This window comes from Grammomys surdaster, unplaced genomic scaffold (assembly GCF_004785775.1).
Source record: "Grammomys surdaster isolate TR1022 unplaced genomic scaffold, NIH_TR_1.0 137, whole genome shotgun sequence".
NCBI lineage: Eukaryota > Metazoa > Chordata > Mammalia > Rodentia > Muridae > Grammomys > Grammomys surdaster.
The window spans coordinates 7,199,029-7,222,537 of NW_021604595.1; the positions used below are offsets into that span (position 1 = coordinate 7,199,029).

Below are 23,509 nucleotides of genomic sequence, written 5' to 3' on the forward strand. Positions count from 1 at the left end.
TCACTGTTGGATCTCCTGCTCACTGTTGGATCTCCTGCTCACTGTTGCATATGTCATGCGAGCTGACCCTTGGCCTTCCAGGTTTCTCTTGTCTCTCTGCCTCCCGTCTCACCATAGGTTTGCTAGGATTACAGATACATCAACCGTGTGCTGGTTTATGTGAGTCCTGGGGACCTCAACTTAGGTGCTCACACTTGTAAAGCAAGTGCCTAAACTATTAACCTGTTCCTCAGCTGCCACCACCATCACCACCACCACCATCACCACCACCACCATCACCACCATCACCATTACCACCATCACCACCACCACCACCACCATCACCACCACCACCACCACCACCACCATCACCACCATCACCACCAACAGCATCACCATCATCACCACCACCACCATCACCACCACCATCACTACCATCACCACCACCACCACCACCACCACCACCATCACCACCATCACCACCACCATCACCACCACCACCACCACCACCATCACCATCACCACCACCACCACCACCATCACCACCACCACCACCACCACCACCAGCACCAGCACCAGCACCAGCACCACCACCACCACCACCATCATCATCATATTTATTATTTTAGACACGATCTCAAAATTCCAGGCTGCACTCAGGCTTGCTATTTAGATGAGGGTAGCCCTGCACTCCTGATCCCCCTGCCTCTACCTCTCAGTGCTGGAATTATAGGCCTGTGCCATCATACTCGGCTTAAGTTCAAGATCCTTTTAGTTGTCCCTTGGACATGGCCTTCCATGAGATGGCAACGGTTCTTGTGTCTGGAATGCTTCTTTTCTACCAGCCTTGACCACCCATCCCTATGCCCACTCAGAACCTCACTCTGTTTCCTGGTCCTTGGTCTTCAGCTGCTGTCTCTACTTCTGCACTAACTGAACCATACGTAATCGTCTCCAAGGAGAGAATTGTGTTTTTCCATTTTGTGTTCAACTGCATAACCTAGGGCTTCTCAGAAAATGCAAAACAAAGTCTCAAAATAAATGGGAACTGAATGTTGAACTCTGGAAGGATATCAACACTTGGACAGGCAGAAACTACAAAATTCTTCTACAGGCTCTACCTGTGCATTCTCTCTCTCTCTCTCTCTCTCTCTCTCGTACAAATGAACGGATAAAATAAGTAGCCAGCAGGTCATTTTTCCAGACAGGAATCACCAATTCGGACTACTTCAAGACAAACCCCGGAGCTAAACCACTTCTTTTGTGCTTCTGAAGCACGGTGACTATATCTAGTGATTCTGTAGCTTTGTAATTACTGGCTGTCATTCTGCTTCTCGCAGGAGTGTGTGTGTGCTCAGTGTGGGTGGTCCTGTATTCTTTTACTCTCTGTTTTGTGTGTCTGGCATTTCAGAGAGCTTGGGCAAGTATTTGTTGAACAAAGGAGTTTTCCATAGAACTCTTCAGTGAATAATGGGGTGGTGTGGACAGAAAGAGAGGGTAAAAAGTTATTCCCTTGCATCTCCCCCCCGGCCCCAGTTCATTGCTAAGAAGGAGTTATTGTCATTTCCAGGAGAAAAATCTGAAAAGAGGAGTATTCTGAACTGAATTTATCTGATCACCCTGGCCCTAACCTCTGCTTGACTTGCAATGGGCTTTTTGTTTTCCAAGTCTGATACAATGAATCAGAGGCTAGAATACGACCTTGAGCTCTAAAGAACTCTGCAGTGCAGGATGTACTGACAGCCATGTCTGGGAACTGTGAACATGCCCTGGCCAAGGGGCATGTTCTCAGGGGTCACTGTGTAGCTGAGAGGAACAATTCTGTCTGTTTTCCATTTAGAAAGCAAAATCAGTGTTTAAAAAGGAGGGAGAGGGGCTACCCCAGTCATGTGATAGCTCTTCATCACTGGGATGAGACATCTGAGATGAATCCAGTCAGAAACAGAATAGAATTATTTTAGTTCTGGTTTTGTTCCACGGGCCCCACTGCTTTTGGATCTGTGGTGGGAGCAAATGGCAGAAGCTGCTCATCTTGTGGTAGACAGGAACCAAAGAGGGACAGAAAGGGGCCAAGACTCTAGTACCCCCTCAGGTCCGATACTGCAGGAGTGCACCATGACAGCCACACTTCTTTCTGCTTTTCGGGAGTTTTGTGATCTCACAGGAAGTGCTTAACAATTCTGTGTCTCATTTGCTTCATCTGCAAAATGGGAGTAATACCAACTCATGTTCGTAATAAGGGCTTGTGATGATTATTAATATAAGTCCGTAAATGCAGATCATGGGAAGGTGCCAACGACACTTTAAAATGCAATGTTGATGACCAAGACTGAGTCAGGCAAAGGTGATATATGGCTACAATTTAATGATAATGTGCTTTTTACTAATTTTTTAATAAAGGTAACTCATATCCATGACAGTAATTTCAATCATTATGACCTGAATACCTATCTCTATTTCCCCAATGACCATTATATTCTGGAATGTTTCTTCTATTTTTTTTTCAGAAAACTATTAATTTAAGATGAATGCGTATGTGTGTGTGTGTGTGTGTAATCTATTCTTTAAAATCAATACAAACAGCACTGTAGCACAATGCTGTTCTGAATCTCATCTTGTTCTTTTTCATTTAACAGAGCGTTGCTTAGTGTTCTCCATGTCCAAAGATATAAATCTTCCCTGGATATTTCTGTAGCTTGAAGCTAACCTATTATATAGAAAGACCACGGTTTGGGCAAGTATTCGACCTTAAAGCTGTATCCCCAGCCCAGGATCTTGATTTATATAACAGCCCCCCCTTTGGCATTTATCTTACTTCCTATGTTTTTCTATTATAGATAATCTGTAATGGACAACCTTGAAATTCATTTCTCTCTATTTCTGCAAGTAAATTTGTAAATTAGATTTCTGGCAATTTATAATCTCATTTGGAAGTGAGCTTCCTCTAATCTGGAACTTTACAGCATTTACTGTCATGACTAGAATGGTATTCCTGGCCTCATCCTCCTTTGGGAGGCTGATAGATCTCCTGGTCAAAGGCAAACACATTTACAGTTTTGATTGCTCTTGCTACATCTACTCCGGTAAGCTCGTGTGCATCCCCCATGCCATCAGGAACCTGCTGAGAGTTGCTGACCTGGGGCTCCTGGCATACTAGCTGGTCTCAATTTCATCTATTTTTCTAAAGTCATCAGTAAAAATAGGTATGGCACTAGTTTCGATTTGTATTTCCTTAATTATAAATGAGAGTGAGTTCTTCTTTGTATTTATGGGACACTTGCAATTTTTCCTTGATTTGCTAACTCGTGCTCTTTTTCTAGACAATCTATCTTGAAGTGAAAACCCAAACTCTCTCTAATGTTCTGCTTAAAACCTCTCATGGTGGTCTGTAAAGTCTGGAATCCCTCATGTGACAGGAAAAGGCCTAATGTCGTCCATTCACTATGGGGTCCCCTTTTGCCTTACATGTGATGGCACAGTAAAGCCCGGTTCCCTGTGGTCCCAGTCCCCACCACACCTTGTATACACATTGCTTGGTGATTGGTTAAAGGAATTACAAGTTTCCTGTCCTTTACTTTAAATCAGGTGTTGTTAGGAAATTTATTGTTGTTAATACTGTCAGGAGAAGCCATGTTGGCCAATGTCCATTGTCTAGCAGATACATCCCTGTGAGGAGGTTTTCAGAAAGGAAGCAGGAAAACTAGACCTAATGGAGGATGTCTCCACCCCATAGACTGGGGCGCTGGGCTGAAAGCCAACTGAGCCCAAGCATCAATTTCTCTCTGTGTTTTGACTACAGGTACAATATGACCAGTTGCTTCAACCTTCCTGGCCATGATGGGCTGTAACTCAGAACTATAAGACAAACCCAACTTTAGCTTCCTTAGGTTGCTTTCTTCACAGTAATGAGAAAAGCAAAATATTACAGAGATGGTTAATATCATGTGCCTTTCGCTTCTGTTGCTTATACCAGTGTGGATATCCAGGTATTTCCCCGTGGACACTTAAGAAACCTCTCCCTTTCTGAGCTGCAGTTCTAGTATGCAGGACACAGTGATGCTAGAATGCAGTGGTTGTCCTATGCAGGACACATTGATGCTAGAATGCCGTGATTGTCCTATGCAACACAGTGATGCTAGAATGCAGTGGTTGTCCTATGCAGCACAGTGATGCTAGAATGCAGTGGTTGTCCTATGCAGGACACAGTGATGCCAGAATGCAGTGGTTGTCCTATGCAGCACAGTGATGCTAGAATGCAGCGGTTGTCCTATGCAGCACATGCATGCAGCGGGGTTGAATCTTCCCTGAGGCCTCTCTGGACAGACTGCAGAAAGCCAAAAGGTCCTAGGAAACATTCTCATCTCCTGTACTTGATTTCTCTGTAACTCCCTCCATTTCACACCACCCTGGGTCTCTGTATTGCAGCCCTGCTGGGTGTGAAGTCATTACAGTCCTCGTGGCAGGGGGTGAGAATTAGTACAACCTCCATAGCAAACAAAGGCTCTGAAGCTATTCACACAGCAAGGAACCCCTGAACCCGGCTTCTATTTCCATCGCCAAGAGAGGGAAAAAATGTCTAAAGAAATCGATGCTCTCTGCAGATGATTGTGGGTCATTTATAATCATTCACACTGAAGGGATATTCTACATTTACAGTGAAGATTGTGACAATCAAGTTTTACCATGTTATAGTAGAAACATTATATTATGTAATGTTTGTTGTGTGTTTCTGAGACAACGTAATGTCAAATTAAAAACTAAAGTTTTACCAAAAAAATTAGGGGCTGGAGAGGTGACTAAGTGGCTAAGAGCATTTGCTGGGCTCTCACAGAGGACCTGGGCTAGGTTCTCAGCACCCACACGGCGGCTCAGAGCCGCCATTTACAATCATTTAGGAGGCATCTGCCAACAGAACTGTACACACGTGGTGCATTTATATACTTGCTGGCAAAATACTAGGATTGTATAAGAGTGTTACTGTTAAGGATGTATTTCTTTTTTATTTTCAAGCTTTATATTTTTACATTTGTTTCTCTCTGTGTGTGCGTGTGCATGTGCGCACGTGTGTGTGTGTGTGTGTGTGTACATGTATGTGCCAGAGCATCCAGTGGAGGTCCAAGAATAGTTGGCAAGAGTTTATTCTCTCCTTCCCCCATATGGGTCCCAGAGAGTTTATTCAGGACATCATGCTTGGCAGCAAGGGCCTTTGTTCTCTGAGACATCTTGCCAGTCCATTATCAATTTTTGTTTTTAAGAAAAGAGGGGAATCATGACAAAAATCATAGCACGAATGTGAGGAATGTCATAAGAAATCCCACTGCTTTGTCTGCTCACTTAAAATAAAAACTCAGATTTTCTGTTTAGAATCTAAATGTAAAATTAAGGCAGGCATAGACACACAATGATGAACAAGCTGAGTAGATCATTAAAATATTTAGGTATTCATTCATTACTGGAATGTACTACACAGGGAAGCTATGGGGGAAATTTAAATTTCCCTGTAAATATCTGGTCTAGATTGATCACAGGATGCTTCAATTATTTACCAGGTGGGTGCAGATCAACCTTACTGTGATTGTCAGACTTTCTGGTAATGAATCTTTCCAGCTATCCATGCATGAATTAGTTTTGCTCTATAACTGAGAAAAATTGCCTCACTCTCTCCTGCATGGAAATATGTTCCTGCAAAATGTGGCTGCATAGTTGAGTTCCTAGCTGGTTTATATTATCTCCATAGAAACACCTGGAAATGCAGTTAGCATGATGTTCAACAACCACTTCCTGTGTGCTGGAAAGCATCGAAAGTTCCTGTCTTGACAATAATACCCAGATGTGGGTATCAGCTTCTACACGTTGTTGGTTCCACACACACTGGCAAGAACAACCTGTGATGATACAGAATGAGCAGCTTTGTTGAGGATGTAGAACTTTTGGCATCACAGGAAAGATGGTCACATCTTAAGAACTGACACTTGGTCAATTTGAAGAAAAACTACAGTAGTCTTTGGTACCCAGATCTACATCTAGCCTCTAAGTATCATTAGAAATCCTCTGAATTTTATTCCCAAACACACTCTCAACATGGTCTCAGTCACCACTTGTGTTAAAGGAAAGTTCTGGCAGAGGGTGGGGGCAGCTCAGGTGAGCACCCACAGCCTGCTCTCCCACGTCAGACAGACAGGCTCATTAATAACATGGTTTCTGTCTTCATTTGATTGCATGGCATCTTAAAGATTGTGTATCCCTGCATCAAGCCCCCAGCTCCCCTGGGATAGCATAAAGAAGGCAGACGTTTAGAATTCATCTTCAAGAACTCTAGATTCCTTCAAGGGCTTCTTGGTTGGCTTTTCTCAGTGTTAAGGTTACTAAATATTTGTTTTAGTTGAATGAGCCCAGATCACAGATCACAATTGACTGGTTGCCAAATGTCAATTCTGTTGTCTTGTACAGCCTGACAGGGAAACCAGCAAAACTGATCCCCCAAGCATCTCCAGTACAAACTGATACACACTAAGCAGTTATCTCTGCTTCTGAAACCCCCAGCACTGGCAACTCTCACTTGTAATTCTCACTTCTCTTTCCTAATCGTTAGGATCAGATGCCTGAACTTAAACATATTTAAAGCTAACTTATCCACACACTGCGTCTTGACCTTTCCGTTTCTCAGATTTTCAAGTCTTGTGGCACAGAGCTCTTTCCAGGCAAAGCCCAAAAGACCATGAAATGAATTGGGCTCGCATCGGAATCCCTGTGAGGTTTTATCATTCTCTAGCTGTATGATCCTCGGCAAGTTACTTACCTTTTCTGAGCCTCATTATCTTAGTCTATAAAACAGATATTAGGAGTAATTGATTCTCCAGACCAATGAGAAAGCTACACCACAGCCAGTTAAGCATTTTCATGCAGGAGACACAACTATTAGCCATCAGTCATATTGCTGATAAGACTAGGGTTTAGTACAGAATAATGCAATTATTGAGAGTTGGTGAATAAAACTCGAAAGGAAATCACCAGAGAAACACAAGAAACCCAGATAAATGTACGGGTTAAAATGATAGCTGAGAAAAGAAAGTGCATCCTGGTAATTAGCTTGGGTTTGAAAATAAAATTGAGACTTAATTCATCACAGATGTCCCGAAAGTAGCAATGACTCGCTTTATGGAGTCAAGATGTCTCTGGAAGAAAAGCCTGTTAGGATTCAAATGAGGCATTTTAGCATCTACTAACTTACTTCGGCTTGAAACATTGAAATTTAATCCCCATTATGTCAAGTAAGAGGCCAGTCCAGGTGAGACCTCTAAGAGACAACTAGAGCCCCGCCACCGTAAATAGACAAATCCATTCATGCCATTAATGAGCTAATGGGTTAATGGGCTAATCATCTTCAGATACGGTAGCCAATGAAAGCCAGGTTAGTAGCTCTTTTGGCTTTTGTCCTCTTCATGTGATCCCTTCTGCCTCCTCAGGATTATCCGAAGAAAGACTATCACCCTTGGCCAATGGCCCTTGACTTTGGACCAGAACTACATGCCCGAACTAATCCTCTTTTCTTTAAAATTTAATTAGTTCACAGTATCAGCAACAGACAATAGACTAGGACTGTGCTCATCTGGTATCGTGTAGAAGGCTGGTTTTGAAGCAGAGGTAGTATCTGCCAAAGGATTCAAATCCGAGATTTGAATGTGAACAATGGAGACTCTAGAAAGGAATCAGGTGAGGGAGGGATGACAGAGAAGCAAGCCACGCCTCCTTTAAGGATACACACCTTCTGAGAAATGTGTCATTGAGTAAATTATGTTATGGAACGCTACAGAATATATTCACACAGACTGAAATGCCAATGGCGATTGTTTGAAGATGAAATCTTTTGAGATCACCTCTGAAGTGCCATTGTGAAACACGTAGCCATTGCCTAGTGCTTGTGATAGGGATGGAGTTAGCTGGCGATATAACTGCCCATGGTGGACAGAACCCTGAGTTCCATCTACAGCACTGCATAAATCAGCCTTGGCAATGTGTATTTGGATATCTGTACTCCCAGCACTTGGGAGTCGGAGGTAAGGGGATCAAAAGTTCAAGGTCTTCCTTGGCTACATAGTAGGTTTGACATCAGTCTGGGCTATATGAGATCTTTCTTGACTGAAAACAAACTGAAACAATGTATTCAACATAGAAACGATACAGGGAAGATAATGGGTGATTCCCAGGCTTAAGAACAGAGGAGTCTCCAGGGAGAGTCTTCATAGAACTTTGATCTTCTTCTGAGTGCCTTTCTCTTCTAGCCTCAGGTTTGGCAACTTATATGCTTATGGGACCACACTCCTATCTTCTCCTTACACAGGCTTGGCTTATAATTCTTCTCCCAGGCTTAGGTACAAATCATACTCTAGTTGGCTTCCAAATCAACTCTCCAGGTTTGGAAAGTAGGCAAATCATCACTTTGTTTATGTACCATCTCTTTCTGAGCCTTCTGGCTTGCCATAGTATTTCAAAAGGAGACCTTGGCCATGTCTATCTCCTACAGCATCTTCTATCATTCACATCTGTACCCATGAAGCACCAAGGAGACACGGGAAGGCACACTTTCTCTGGGCCATTGGGCTTGCTTGGTTTATTATGAGTTCAGAGAGAGAAGGAACTGCTTTAGTGAATTCACTTGTTGGATCCAAAGAAAGCAGGACAAACTGCAGCTCAGTAGAACTGCACAGAGCACCTAAAAGCAGGCTTCTCCATGCAGGCCCTCAGCAAACATTGCCAAGATCTAAAAGCACTGGGAGTAAGCAGCATCTCAGATGCGAGATACTCCTGTTCTGGGTGTTGGTTTTCCAAACACACATTTAAAAAAAAAAGATAAAACACACCTTACCTAAGGCACTCTTCGAGTTTTCTTTTTTCCACCAACAAGCTTATGATATACCAGTTTTATCTATATGCCAAAGATAAGAGAATCACATCATATCAAATGCTAACTGCCCTGGGTAATGCAACACTTGGGCTCTACCATGTGCCCCCTGTCCTTTGTTCAAGATCACCTCCTAATACACAACTTAGAAATCTGTACATCTTATGACAAATGACAAACTCTCTGGTCTATATTTTGATATTAATTTTATGGGGGCTGGGGAGATGGCCTAGAAGTTAAAAGCACATGATACTCTTGTGGAAGACTGGGGTTTGGCTCCAAGAACCATCTATAATTCCAGTTTTGGGGGGTCTAACTGCTTCTTTTCATTTCCTTTGGTAGCAGTCAGACACACAGTACATATATACATGCAGGCAAAACACTCACTCATATATATATGTATATATATACATATATATATGAAATTTTAAAAGACAGAATTTAGAGAATACTCCAGACGCCCCTGTGATTAATGCCTTCTTACCAAAGTAATACTTTACCTTCTCAAAGTAATATTATATATATTTTTAATCCTGTACATTAATTAAAATTTCAAATATATACTATTCAATTAAAAATCTTACAGGGCATTGGGAATTTTGAGTTTTCCAATTAAGGATATTCAATTAACTTATTGCTTTTTAAGTCATTCAACAAGTGGGGGGACCTATGGCCCCAGTTGGATATGTAGCAGAGGATGGCCTTATCTGGCATCAATGGGAAGGGAGCCCCTTGGTCCTGTGGAAACTCAATGACCCAGAGTAGGGAAATGGTAGGGCACTGGGTTGGGAGTGGGTGGGTGTGTGGGTGGGGAAGCACTCTCACAGAGGCAGGGGCTTACTATATAACCTATGCTGGCTTTGAACCAAGGATCTTCTTGTCTGAACCTTCCCAGGTTCTGGATTACAGAAGTAGGCCACCACATCCTGTCCCCTTCAACTTTAAAACCAATTAAGAAAGATTCCCATGTGGCTTTCAGTGTCTGTTTTTATGAATAGGTTTCCTTTCCTTCACATTTCAGCTTTCTAACGATATGTCAGAAAAAGAAAAAAAAAAGAAATTCTACTATTAAGTACAGTGAGTTAAGTCTTTAAAAATCATGTGAATTATAAAGTCCAAAACTCATGGATCTCAAAGGTAATCTAATTCAAGAGGCTATAGAAGCCAAGTCAAATCCCAGCTTTGCAATGTTTGACTTGCGATTATTGAGCCCCAAGTTTCTCTAGCTGTCAAGTATGGTTCATCATACCATGTAAAGAGCAGGGAGATGTAGCTGTGCCATAGAGTGCTTGACTAGCATGTCTGAGGCACTATATCCAACCCCCAGTGCTAGCAATAATTATAATACCACTGTCTTAGTTAGGGTTTTCATTGCTGTGAACAGACACCATGACCAATGCAAGTCTAGTTAGGGTTTTACTGTTGTGAATAGATACCATGACTAAGGCAGCTCTTATAAAAGACAACGTTTAATTGGGGCTGGCTCACAGGTTCAGAGATTCAGTCCATTATCATCAAGGCAGGAAGCATGACAGTGTACAGTCAGGCATGGTTCTGGAGGAGGTTTCTTCATCCATAGGAAGTCAGGAGCAGACTAACCTCAGCTAGGAGGAGAGCCTCAAAGCCTACCCTCACAGTGACACACTCCAACAAGGCCACACTGACCAATAGTGCCAGTCCCTGGGCCAAACATATTCAAAACACTACAATCACACATGTCCGTCATAAGATTAACATCTGCAAGGCAAGGCAGAGTTGTGCTTAAATTACATGATATAGGAAACTCAACAGAGCTACTGCTGCTGCCAACATCTTAGTGGAAGCACATTTTCCTTGAGAGGAAGAATACAGAGGCAGCTGTCGTGTGTTACACCTTGAACAAGGGTGGGAGTTGACCTCCAAAGACAGCCCTGGTATCTATGCCCTTGCTAGCACCACTCCGATGGTGATTCTAGGTTGGCCCTGTGACTTTAACCACGAGAACACCATGACTATGAATCTGTATCAATTCTAAATCTGTCATTTAAAATACGGTGTGTGTGTGTGTATGTGTGTGTGTGTGTGTTATGTATATGTGGGTGCCCATGAAAAAAGCATTGGATCCTCTAGAGATAGGGTTATAGGTGGTTGTGAGGTGTCCAATATGGTTTTTGGAAAACAAGCTTGGGTTCCCTGTGAAAGCAGGAAACACTGTTAACCCCTGAGCTCTTTGGATACAAGTCTTAAATAGCTTGTCAGCCCCCAGTTTTGTACTCTGGGAGCCCTGGTCTGCCTGCCTGAGAGACCAAAAGATGAGACTGCATAGAAATCCCTGAAACAACAGAAAGAGTGGAAGTCCTAGCTCCCCTCATGTGCTTGTGTGCCTCCCAGTGACTTCAAACCCATCTGCTTCCTAATGTGTAAGAGACTTCCTAGCAGACCAGCAGGAGAAACATCTAGTTGAGCTTAGTCAATCTTTCTAGTTGAGCCTACTCCATCTCTCTGCCATGAGAAACCATACACAGTTGCTGTTTGAAGGCATACTCTTAGGATGTATTTTTACGCAGCAGTTGACAACCCGAGGACCAACTCTGTTCAAACTGTTTCAGCTTTCAATGTTATCTAGCCTAATCTACATATAAGTCTGATAAGCAGAATAGTTATGAGTGAAGGCAAATTCCTCAAAGACCATGACCTTTCATCTTTGCTTCATTACCTTCCTCTCCTTTCTTGTTTAACTATGAAATTATAAACACAAAACTGGCTAGTCACAGGACAGACTTTTCAAAATACACTTATGTGGTATCCACCTATATTCTTTGCTTCCCGGGGTGGGGGGCTGGTAATGGACAAAGGGGCATTTAATAGTTTTGAATTATAAGCAAAAATACTGGATAAACTTCACTTTGAGAGGCAACAGCTGTATGTTTCATAAGCCAGCATGGAAAGGAACTGATTTCCACAGCCTTGGTCCCCTGGAGCCCTACTCTGCCTTGTAAACCCTAGATGTTCTGTTTGTGGGTCACAGATGAGACATACAAGAAAGAACATTTTTGGCCTGTCCACGCTTGACCTCTCGTTATTTCTGTCTATTTTTAGCACTGAGGATCAAACCAGATGGGATGCTCCCCACAAGCACTCATGGGGAATGTGTGACCCAGCCAGATGCCGGCAGTTCCTGGACTCGACGTGAAGTCATCTTACTGGAACCAGACGCCGACACTTACTTGGATATTTGTCTTTCCTAAGCATGTGTGAAGCATGCTTAGGACCTGTCACGTGTGACATGCCATTTCTCTGGCTTCACAATCACTCCGTGGATGTTTTGATTTCCCTTGGTGCAAAAACATCAAGTTAAAGCTAACCGGACAGCTTTGCAATCTGACTAACCTTCAAGAAAACACCTTCTGACATTCAGGCCTCTTTTTCTTCCTTCTGTTCAAGCAAACTTTTAAAATCTATATCCTCTCCTTGTTCTTACTTGTCAGCCACATGCTAACTAAATTCTAGCCAAATGGGTTCCCCAGAATCATTATTCCAAGGATATGAATGGTGACTTGCCAGAGAAAATTCCAGAAACTCCAGTCCAGTGACTATCTTGTTGGGACCTTCAGCACTGACCTTCTTCCCTTCTTCAACTCTCATGATCTGACTTGGTAACACCATCACCAGGTCCTCCTGGCTTTCTCTTTTACCTACCAAACCTCACCTGCCTTTTTGGTCCCTACCCATGGCCTCCAGGGTGTTCCTACCTCCTCCTGCTTTCCAAGTAACTTTCTAGTTTATATTTCATGGCTTCAAGGATAACCCAATGACCATGACTTTGATGGACCTTTCCAGCCAGATCTCTTTATGTTCCCAGTCTCTATCCCCAGTGCCTCCTCCATCTGATGCCTTGAAAACACATGGAATTACATTTTGCCAAACAGATCATTTTACCCATCTTGGGCATCTCTGACCTAGGGAACAGTACCCTGCTATCTAACTGCTCAGCAAGCAGTCCACGGGGAGTTCGCTCTTCCCTTCTCCCATATCCAATCTGTAATCGGTATTGCTCATTCTGTTTCCTAAAGATCTCCAGGTTTGTTCCTAGTCATCAGCTGCTGCTGACACTATTTCAGTCTAGTCTGTCTTCCCTTCTCCCCAACATTATAATCAACCACCTGTTAACTGGTTTACGTGCTACCCGAATCAGCAGGAGCAATTAATATGACATGTGATGTGATAGTCATGAGGTGTCTTCTTAATTCTCTCTGGAGTAAATTCTCTTTCGTTGCAAACAGAAATATGTAGATGCTGTGATATTATAAACCTGAAAACATTTGGTTCTGTGCCAAGCTTTTCTCATGGTATAAAGACTGACCTTTTTAAAACAGCAGTGCAGTTTTGAGAGGTTTCGTGTGTATATGTATACACACAGGTGTGTGTGTGTGTGTGTGTGTGTGTGTAGGCCAGAAGTTTATCTTAGGTGTCATTTTTTAGGATGCTAGTCACTTTGCTTTTTAAGATAAGGACTCTCAGTGCCCTGGGAGTTTCCAATTTTGGCCAGGATGGCTTGCTACCACACTTGAGAGATCTTTCTGTCTCAGCCTCCTGGATTATAAGTGTGCCATCTCATCTGGCTCTTCAACGTGGGCTCTAGGGGGTGAACTCAGGTCCCCATGCTTACAAAGGATTGAGCTATCTCCCCAAGTCCTCAAAGATGTTCTTACTGCCTTTCGATAAAGCCCAGGCTTGAACACATGTCCTCACTAGAGCGTTCAACAGGATCCCTCGCCCAGCTTTGTAAATCACACTCTCCTCTCCCTCCTGACCTTCTTTAAGCCAACAATTCTTCTCAAAGCATAAGCTTTCTTGGAGGCTACAGACTTAAAACTTCTCTCTTCTCTGGCCTCTGTACCACTCTATTCTCTTGGCCAGGAGAGCAGACTTGCTTGTAGTCACCATCTTGTTCTGTGATTAACCATCCAATTCTCCAGGAAACTCCCCTGGTGACTTGTAACCACCAGGCTTATGTCCTTCACATGCTCAGAGGCTCCATGCAGTTCCTCTTATGTCACATATACATTCCTATGTATTACACTTCCTAGACCCATTATCTGCTCTTCCCTCCAGATCGTGACCTTTAGAGGAGGGAGGTGTATGAATCATATTTGTCCTCACTGTTCACATTTCATGAACAATGACCTGCATATAAATAAAAGAGCATGCCAACCAAGTTAGGACCCTTTTCTCATTTCCTGTGATTTTTAAAAGTCTAAAAACCTAGGTTCTCAGGAAGGAGGAGACCCTGTTTCTTTGTTAGGAAAATGGAGACACCAAGAAACTTAAAAATGAGGGTGCTGAGATTCACAGAAGTCTCAATGCTGTCTGTCCATCAGTCTCGCTTTTCAACCCATCAGGGAATAACATAAACTCCCAGGTCATAAGCCCTGCCAGTGGTGGGCCATGGAGCTTGCCTGCAAGGTGGGCAGTTCTTGCCTTTACAGAGAAGGGTGATGCTTCCATCTTTGATCAATGGGTTGCAACATCACACAACAGAGGGAGATCAAGACAAGCCTTCATGTGCTCTTAGCTCCCACTTCTCTGCTCCAAGAAGTGTAAATGTACTTCCCTGGGTCATGTGGTTTGATAGGAATTCGCAGTAGAGAAGAGTTAGTGATCTAAGATTAACACAGGGGCTTGTTAATCTTCAGCATCAGGAAAAGACTTCCAGAAGAGCCCAGAAACCTGTACATAGGTACCAGGTTCAAAGGCAAAGTCTAACATTCCAGTATAGACCATCTTCTCTATCTAAGGAGCTTGATCTCACACTATGGACTTGCTGGAGTTGGACTGTAGTGTCAACAGTGACTCTGAGTCGTGGGTGGTCTGGCTCTGTGGGAAAGGGATAGCCAGCAGCAAGATGAAGTCTCTGCTTCCCAGGCCAGAGTTAAGGGCTGCTGCACTGGACACTTTCAGGATAAGAAACGCTTTCATCAGAATGAATGTTAGGCTCAGGATCCCCAAGAGAAGCTGGTGTTTTTTGGTTGAGAGTCTCTACCATATCCTGACCACAAATCCTGTTCTATTTGTATTATCTGGCACAGAACAACCATGTGCAAAAGCAAATGGTTTATTTCTGGGTCCCACCAATGGAGTGCTACTGTTTCTGGCTCAGTCATACTGCTGTCTGCCAGGCAGGGATGAACAATGCAGGCATGACTCACAGTTGGGAGAGAAATAGGCAAGCAGTGACTACTGTCTGGGAGATGTCCTAGGATGCCATGGCTTGTATCTGGAGTGTCTGTTAATGGAAGGAGAAAAGGACTAGAGTGTAGTCCTTGATATTTGTGACTCAGTTCCATGGTAGTACTTGAGTCACTCACAAAGATGGTGGACTAAAACATCTCAGTTTGGAAAAAGAATGGAGAGTTGTCCAGAGGAATTGTTAGTTCAGAAATTGAATATGAAAATGACGCAGGAAAGTCCCTTGTCTTACTTGACTTACGAAGTAAGTCAGAGTGAAATTTTACAAACGAGATATGCAGGCATTTGAGTCTATATAATGGATGTGGTCTGTGTTTTGTTTCCACACAGTACCGTCTTGAGGATCCTTTATTTGAGGATCTGGGTTTTGTCTCCATGTACGTCTGTCCTTCCAGTTGCTTTTGCCGCTAATCTCACTGATAGTCTCAAGCTCTATGGCATGTCTGGGACTTGAAGTCTATTGGTTTTTCTAATTCCTGTCAATCTGCTGGAGTTCTCTTTACTAATCCAACGCCTATTATAACCCTTGCTACCTTCCAAACAACACGTGAACGTTCCTAGTGACCATGAATGAAAACTTACTTGATTATAAGCGAATTGCAAGTATAACAAAGTTAAATTGTTTTTGTTGATGTTGTTGTTTTGAGACAGGATCTCACTGGGTAGGTCTATAGATCTTCCCAGTACTGTGCTAACAGGTGTGAGCCAGACATTATGTCTGGCTCAGGAGACTTTTGAATGGGGTTATTTCTAAATATTATTCCTAAAGTCAGTGTCCTTGTAAGAGAAAGGAAAGGATCTGGGACCCAGAGAGACATAAGGCAAACAGTTAAGAATATAGGCAGAGCTGAAGCACAGCAATGGACCAAGCAATGCCCACATGGTCAGCAGCAAGAGCGACAGAAGGAGAAGAACCTCTCTCAGAATGCCAGGATGAGCCTATCCTAGCAACACCTTGACTGTGGACTTTGGTCTTCAGAACTGTGAGCCAACGTATTTCTGTGGCTTTATACCACTGCTATTTAGGAAAACTTGTTACAAAAATCTTGTACATGGATACAAATATTTGTTTCCTTTCATTCCCTCTTCCTCTTTTTACTCATCTGGCAAAATTACAACCCAGGGTGGCTTCTGTGGCTTTATCCACAGCTGTGATAGACAGCCAGAGAATGCCATTGTGCTGTATTAGCTGCTTTTCTAGTTGTTATGAGTAGACATTTGGTAGGAAACAACATAGAGAGGCTGACAGTTGTGAGGGGATGTAAGGCTACTGTGGTGTCAATGGTAGGGTGGCAGGGACTCCGTGGCAGGGTGGCAGGGGCTCTGTGGCAGCAGGAGTTTACAACAGACTCATGTTGACATCCCTACTTATCATGAAGGAGTGGAGGAGATGGCAAAGGTCTGGGGCTTCTGTGTCCCCCTTTTTGCAGCTCCAGTTTTAGCCAGAATCCTCCACCTTTAATACACAACTATCATGGTTTGAATATGCTTGGCCCAGGGAGTGGCACTATTAGAAGGTGTGGCCCTTTTGGAGTAGGTGTATCACTGTGGGTGTGGGCTTTAAGACCCTCATCCTAGCTGCCTGGGAGTCAGTATTCTGCTAGCAGCCTACAGATGAAGACGTAGAACTCTCGGCTCCTCCTACACCATGCCTGCCTGGATGCTGCCATGTTCCCACCTTGATGATAATGGACTGAACCTCTCTGAACCTGTAAGCTAGCCCCAATTAAATGTTGTCCTTATAAGAGTTGCCATGGTCATGGTGTCTGTTCACAGCAGCAAAACCCTAAGACAACGACCAACCTTGGTCTCCAGTGGGATTCTTCATCTTATACTACACCTCTTCTCGGTGGTGTTTATCATCCTGTTCTATTTTCAGGAAAAAAATCCTTAGGTTGATTAAACCAGGATTTCTTCTACTCCTGAAGATGCTTTTCCTTAGTCATTACCCACACACTACCCTTGTCTCACCCTCATTCAGCTTCCTAGGACTTCTGAGTGAAATTTGACCTCTCTCTCTCTCTCTCTCTCTCTCTGACTGAAGGACCCCACTGCAAAGGTCATGCTACCTACTGAGATGGTCCCAGCTTTGATAAGGGCAATGGAATAATATCTTGTCTTTAAAAGCATACGCATGCAAGACAAATACGTGCATGCCCAGCTGAAAATGGCTGACTCTTAACCCAGGACTTCTCTTGTGTATTTCTTGTACTTGTGACTTATCCAAACACAGGAGAGTCAACATTTTCAATTATATACCAATACACATTCATCCTGCTGACTATCCCTTGATGTCAAATTATCCCTCTGGGCTGAGAGCTAGCTCACAAAGTTTTTCCTCTGCTAAAGTGATAAATAACATCCAATTAAGAAGAAAGGAAGCTACACAGGGTGAAACATGGGATTTGAAAGAAACTTTGAATAGCTTCAGGGACATGATTTGCTCATCCATCTATCACGATAAGAAGATGTTTTATGGTGTACCCTCTGCTTTCTAATCCAGGAGCTATGTCTTTTATTATTATTTATTAATAGTCTTATTAATTCCTGGAGGATTTCTTAACTTACCTACAATGTACATTCATCATATTCACATATCCCTTCCATCCCTAACTTCTCCTAGATCTACCCTTCAGTCCTTATTCTTCCATAACTTCATGTTCTCTCTGTCTCTCTCTGTCTCTCTCCCTCATTTTATATATAATAACTCACTGAGTACAATTAGTACTACTCATACACACATGAGTTAAGGGCCATCCCTTAGAGCATGGGCAGCCACCAGGGACCACAGCCTTAAAGATAACTGACTTCCTCAGCAGCTAACAACTCTCCATAGGTCCTCAAAGGACACGCCCATTTCCTTTTCTGTTCCAGTGTCTGCTGCCAGATGTTGCCCACAGAGTCCATTTCATTAGCTTTCCTCTCTACTTATCTTTCATTTTTTTAAAAAAAAATGGACATAAGCCCTTCCCTGCCCCATGCTGGGATGTCAACTGGTTTTATCTTGTGAAGGTGTTTTGTAGGCGACCTCACAGCTGCTGTGAGCTCATGTGTGCAGGGGCTCGGTCAAACACAGAGGAGGTCAGTTCACCTTATTTCTCCCTGATCTCTGGCTCTCACAATCTCTCTGCCCTCTCTTCTGTGATGTTTCCTGCAGTGTGGGGTGAGAAGGTGTAATACAGATGATCCTGTATGGTTTGAGCACTCTGCAGACACTTTGACCTTTGTGTTTCCATAGTAGCTGCCAACCATTGCACAAAGAAACTTCTCTGGTGGGGTCTGATGGCATATATATATATATATATATATATATATATATATATATATATATTCAGTTTGAAAACTATGCCCATTTAGAAGCTGTGTCTTCTAAAAAGAGACCGAAATCACATATAAATGGTATTCTTAGCTGTCAAATCAAGCAGAAGAATAATGATAAGAATTTAAAGTTAGCAAATCTATTGGATGAAATCTACTGGATGAAGGCTGGGAGTCAAAAGAGCTTGACATTTGAAGTTCTCGGATTTTTAACACTTCAAGAGTTATCTGACACCAGCACATTAGCATTCATCCAAACGAAGGTGAAGGCAGAGTTAGAGTGAAAGGACTGCTTCAGAGAGGCTGTGATTTAGACAAGCCTGTTTTCCTTTCAGGATGGAGCAAATCAGAGTTACAGGGACAAGGTGCTCAGGGAGCAGGCGCTGGGCGTGACTGCAGACACGCCCATTTCGAACCCTTCCTGTTTGTTACTTTGTTTCTTTGCTTGCATTGGAGACAGATGAGTTTTTAGAAAATAGTGGAAGAAGAAAATAAAAAGCTTAGAACAGAGCCCAGGGAATGTCTGGATCCATCAAGAGAAACAAAGGCTTACAGACATTACAGAGGCATTACCTCTAGGTCATATAAGAAGCCTTAAGCCCCCTCCCCCACTCTGTGTGAATGGAGGTAGAGATGTGGGTCTCTGGAGACCAGCTAGCCTTAGGAGAGGTCAAGAGCATGGGGCCTCAGATAAGTTCTTAGATGCAACCAGACAACAATTGCTCTATGCATCCATAGATAAAAGAAAGTCCATGCGGTACTGTAAGATGGAGACCACTGGTCAGCCAACCAAGTCTCCAGCACGGTTCACAACTTTACCTGGGACTCATACCCTTTGTGACTGTGAGAAATAAACTTCTCTTGCTTAAACCACCTAGTGAGTAGTATTTTGGTATACCAACCCCAAGACTACACGACAAACCCAAATCCAATCTGCACAGATTTCCCTTCATCTCCTCTAAAACCAGCAGGATTTAAAACTCCTTGTCCTTCTCTATACATTTTTCTCTCCACTTCTTCGTGTGCTTAAAAACAGGTACTTGCTTTGCTCATTAAGTCTCCACAGATAAAAATTCACATAAAGTACTGATTCTTAGCCTCCTGTTTTATTGATGAGAACATTGAGGTACAAATAAATAGACTAAGCAAGCTCCTATAGCCAGCAAATACCAGAACCGGGACTTGAACCCAGGCAGTCTGGCTTCAGGTTGAGGTGATCTCCCCAACATTTCCCAGTTGGCTTCAGAGCTAGGAAACACACGGTTAACTTCACACTGCAATGGGGATTCACTTCTAGTCTTTGTTTTTCTGCCTTGTCTAAGAATCATTTATTCATGCTTCTTCCTCCGTGAAATAACCTGATCTTATCCACCAACGACCGTACATAAGTCATTTTTCTGCTGTGTGTTGATTTTCACTGGGGCAGTGAAGATTGGGGTGAATAATAAGAAATGGATTGTTTGGGCTGGAGCGAAAGTATTCAATTATAGAAGAGGTGGAATTCCAAGTTCACATAATTTATAAATCAAACAAAAGCAGTCTTTTTTTTTTTAATTAAAAGTAGCCAATGAGAGGGAAGAAAAATGTCCGTGAAAGGTGGAAAAGCAGCTGAGACATAAAAGCAACACCTTATCGTATTGGGAATTACTAAAGGCGAGAGCAATTCCAAGGCTGGAGCTTCTGCTTTGCATCAGATAGCTGATGGCAATCGAAATCCTGCAAACTAGGATACCGAGTTTAACTCAATAAACAGCCAATGAGAAACAAGGCCAGCAGCCGCCTTACCTGCTGATGTGTGCTTGAACTTTTCGCTTTTCTTCTTCCTCCATTTCCAAGGCTTGAAGATCCTTCCCAGGTTGGCAAACTTACTCCTCCTCCTGATGGGTGGGGTGTGCGTACCTGGGACCAGCGAGTCAGAACGCATGGCTGCCAGCCTCTCCACTTCCTCAGCTTGTTTTCCCCAAGAAAGTGATGGAAATAAAGAGAAAGGGAGAGATGTGTTAAAATGGGAGCCTCACAGATGGCCCGAGTTTTCCATGGTGACAGATAACAGAAAGCACGTGATGTGAGCTCCGCTTGCCTTTTGGAATGGAAGTCATATCAACCAGCGTGTTCTGAAAGCTAGGGGACAGTCAGCCAGATCCTAGAGATCTAGAACACCTTTAACCAAATTTGCTTATATTTAAAGAGATAGGCTCTCACTGTGACATACAGACTGGTCCCAACCTCCAAGTCTCAAGCAACGCTCCTGCCTCAGCCTCCTAAGTACCTAGAATTGTGGGCATACACCGCTGTCGAAATCAGATTTGCTCAGCCTTCACTAAGCTGTCAGAGAAGGGAGAGGAAGATTTCAGGGGCTCCCCTGGTAGGTGACTGACTGAATTCCCCAAAGGCCATCTGAAGACTCACTCTAGAGTTGGTATAACTCTCAGTGTGGTAATTTCTCAACTGCTATATGGCACATGTAACTTCTATAGAATTGTTTGTTGAGAGAAAGGGAGGAAGAAAATATTCATCTGCTGTCTGTTCTGGTGCCCCCATCTCTACCACCCATTGCTTGAGACTTCCTACTGGCCTGCTGCTGTATTCAGACCTTGGAAGCACTGAGATCTGGGCAGGGGGTAGCTCCTTCCTATGGGAAATGAGCAATGTTAAGATCACTCATACTTTCATTAGATTTTTTATAATTTTTACTTTCTTTAATCCTGGAGTCTTGCTTTTAGGGAACACTTAGACTGATCCCAATAACCACATTGCTATAGTTTGGATTTGGACTGTTCCCCACAGTCTGATGTGTTAAGCTCAGAAGGTAGTTCAATCTTTAGACGGTGGAGTCCATTGGAAGCAAGTTCTAGGGTGTGCCCTTGAACGGGATATTGAGATTCCAGCCCTTCCTTTTCCTGACTCTTTGCTCCCTGGCAGCCAGTGGCTGGCCACTTTGATCTACCATATCCATGGCTCACTTCCTCATTACATGCTCAAAACAGTAGGAGCAGTTGGCCGTGAACTCCAAATAAAGTTTTCTTCTTTATAAGCTGATTAGCTCAGGTGTTTTTGTTACAGTAATGGAAAACTAACTAACACAAGGCTATTAAGCCTTTCAGTCCTTCCTAAAGAAGGGTTATGGACCTTCCTTAAAGGCCACAACTACCCAACCTCTTTTACCGTCTAGTAAAACAAACTCTTCCAAGTTACATGGGTATTTATAACTTTCAGTAATCTAAATATATACCCCAACTCAAATTTCTAAGATAAGAATGATAAGAGAAATTAGCTTCCTGGACAGAATTGAGTGTAAAACGAAATCAATCCAGAAAGCAAAATCACATCTAAAATTGTAGTGAATTTGAACCACAGTGTAGTCCTCCAACACTATGTTCATAAAAATGTCCCCTGGTCTCTTGCATCAAACACAGTCCTTGAAAGCTTGACTGTGTGGCTGGAGAATTTACCTATTGGGATCTGAACACACTTTTGACATAAGCCACCCCTTTCCCCACAAATACAGAGGGTGTCAACTATTTGCCAGGCGATTTCCTGTGGCAGTCATACTGGTGTCAGATGAATAGATGGCAGTTTCTGAGAAGGATTTAAGGGCCATCAATGCACCTGGGAGATATATGAAAACAGAGTCTATTCATAGGCCCTAGGACCACCTGAGTGACCTGAAGGACAGGAGATGTTTCCACCCCCAAACTCAGGTCAGCAGAGTGGAACCTACATCATTAACACAAAGAACACAGTGGAGGAGGCACAACTTTGGGGGTGAGAGCAGCCACAGGCTCTTAGTCCTTCAACTTCACATGCTCTTAGACTGAGGATGGCATTATGAATGATCAAGTGTCACTAATTAAAAGGTCATTATATACCAAACCCACTGACTGCATGTGACCTACCAGTCCTACCTGTGGTAGTACTGTTTAGCTGTAGAAGAACTGCAGAACATTGCTATTTCCTCTTGGGGCTGACTTACTAGAGATGTTCCCTGATGTTGTGAAAACTTCCAGAGAGGGTCTGACCCAGCATCACAAGGGAAAGACCTAAATTCAAAATACAAAGCACGGTTTCTACCTCACACATCACCTTTACACCACCGTAGAGTTGAAAGATCCGAAGTCTAACTGTAGTTGGTGACCATCTGCACGTGATTCAACACACAGACAGCTCTTCTGTCCCATTGTTTGACCCAGTGAGCATTTAATGCGGTGCCAGACACTGTGCCTACTTCTGGGATGACACAACCATGAGCTAGATGTAGCTGTGAGAAAGCAGGTGTGAGGAGCAGGGGTCAGTGTCCAACACCGCAACAGGGGCCGTCAGCCTGAACACTAAGACTAATGTATATTCCTGGTACTGGAGAAGACCCTGGAGAGAGAGAGCGAGAGAGCGAGAGAGTGAGCAAGAGAGAGAGAGAGAGAGAGAGCGCTCATGTTTCTAGGTTTTAAAAGAGGAAAGTAGTTTTTTCCCATGGAAAAAAAATAGAAGTAGATCCCTTTCAGGAGAAACAAACCCAAGAGGGCTGCAAACATGGCCGTCTTGGAATGTTAAGAGACTGAACCCAGCAATGACATCAGTGGAGAGCTATTATTGGAGGAGTCTGGGACCAGCTCACCTGAACTCCTGACATGGTTTTATTAGGCATCTAGATTTTAATCTCAGAATCAGAAGGGAAGTATGGAAACATTTAAAGGGGCACCTGACAATACTATATTCAACAAATAGGTATCAAATGCTCACTTTTTACTGGAGACTGAGGCTATATCAGTATCTAAATCAGAACATGCTGACTGATGAAATTATGCTAGGACATAGGGTAGACAATAAACACTGAGACTGAGGTATAGAAGATGCTAGAAGATACATGCTTTGGGAAAAAGACCCACAATGAATGAGTGCAATCTAGTAAAGGGGATGAAGAGGCTTTGGGGGAGAAGCTTACTTTTGATTGGCAGGTAAAGGCTGGCTTGTTTGAGAAGGTACCATGGGCAGTGTTTATATGAGTATGTCTCCCAAAGCCTCTGGTGCTGAATGCTCAATTCAGCAGTGCTTGTCGGTAGGACTTTTGATGGGTAAATCATAAGG

At 43.1% G+C, this 23,509-nt stretch overlaps 1 protein-coding gene across 2 annotated transcripts in view; it reads right to left on the reverse strand.

Moving 5' to 3' along the window:
- Phactr1 (phosphatase and actin regulator 1) overlaps window positions 1-23,509 on the reverse strand; it is a 278,883-nt gene that overhangs the window by 168,831 nt on the left and 86,543 nt on the right. For both annotated transcript variants that reach the window (XM_028763224.1, XM_028763223.1), the window contains exon 2: window positions 20,213-20,377. In XM_028763224.1, coding sequence (XP_028619057.1) covers window positions 20,213-20,351 — 139 coding nt within the window. In that variant the 5' untranslated portion in view covers window positions 20,352-20,377. The remainder of the gene's footprint in view (window positions 1-20,212; window positions 20,378-23,509) is intronic.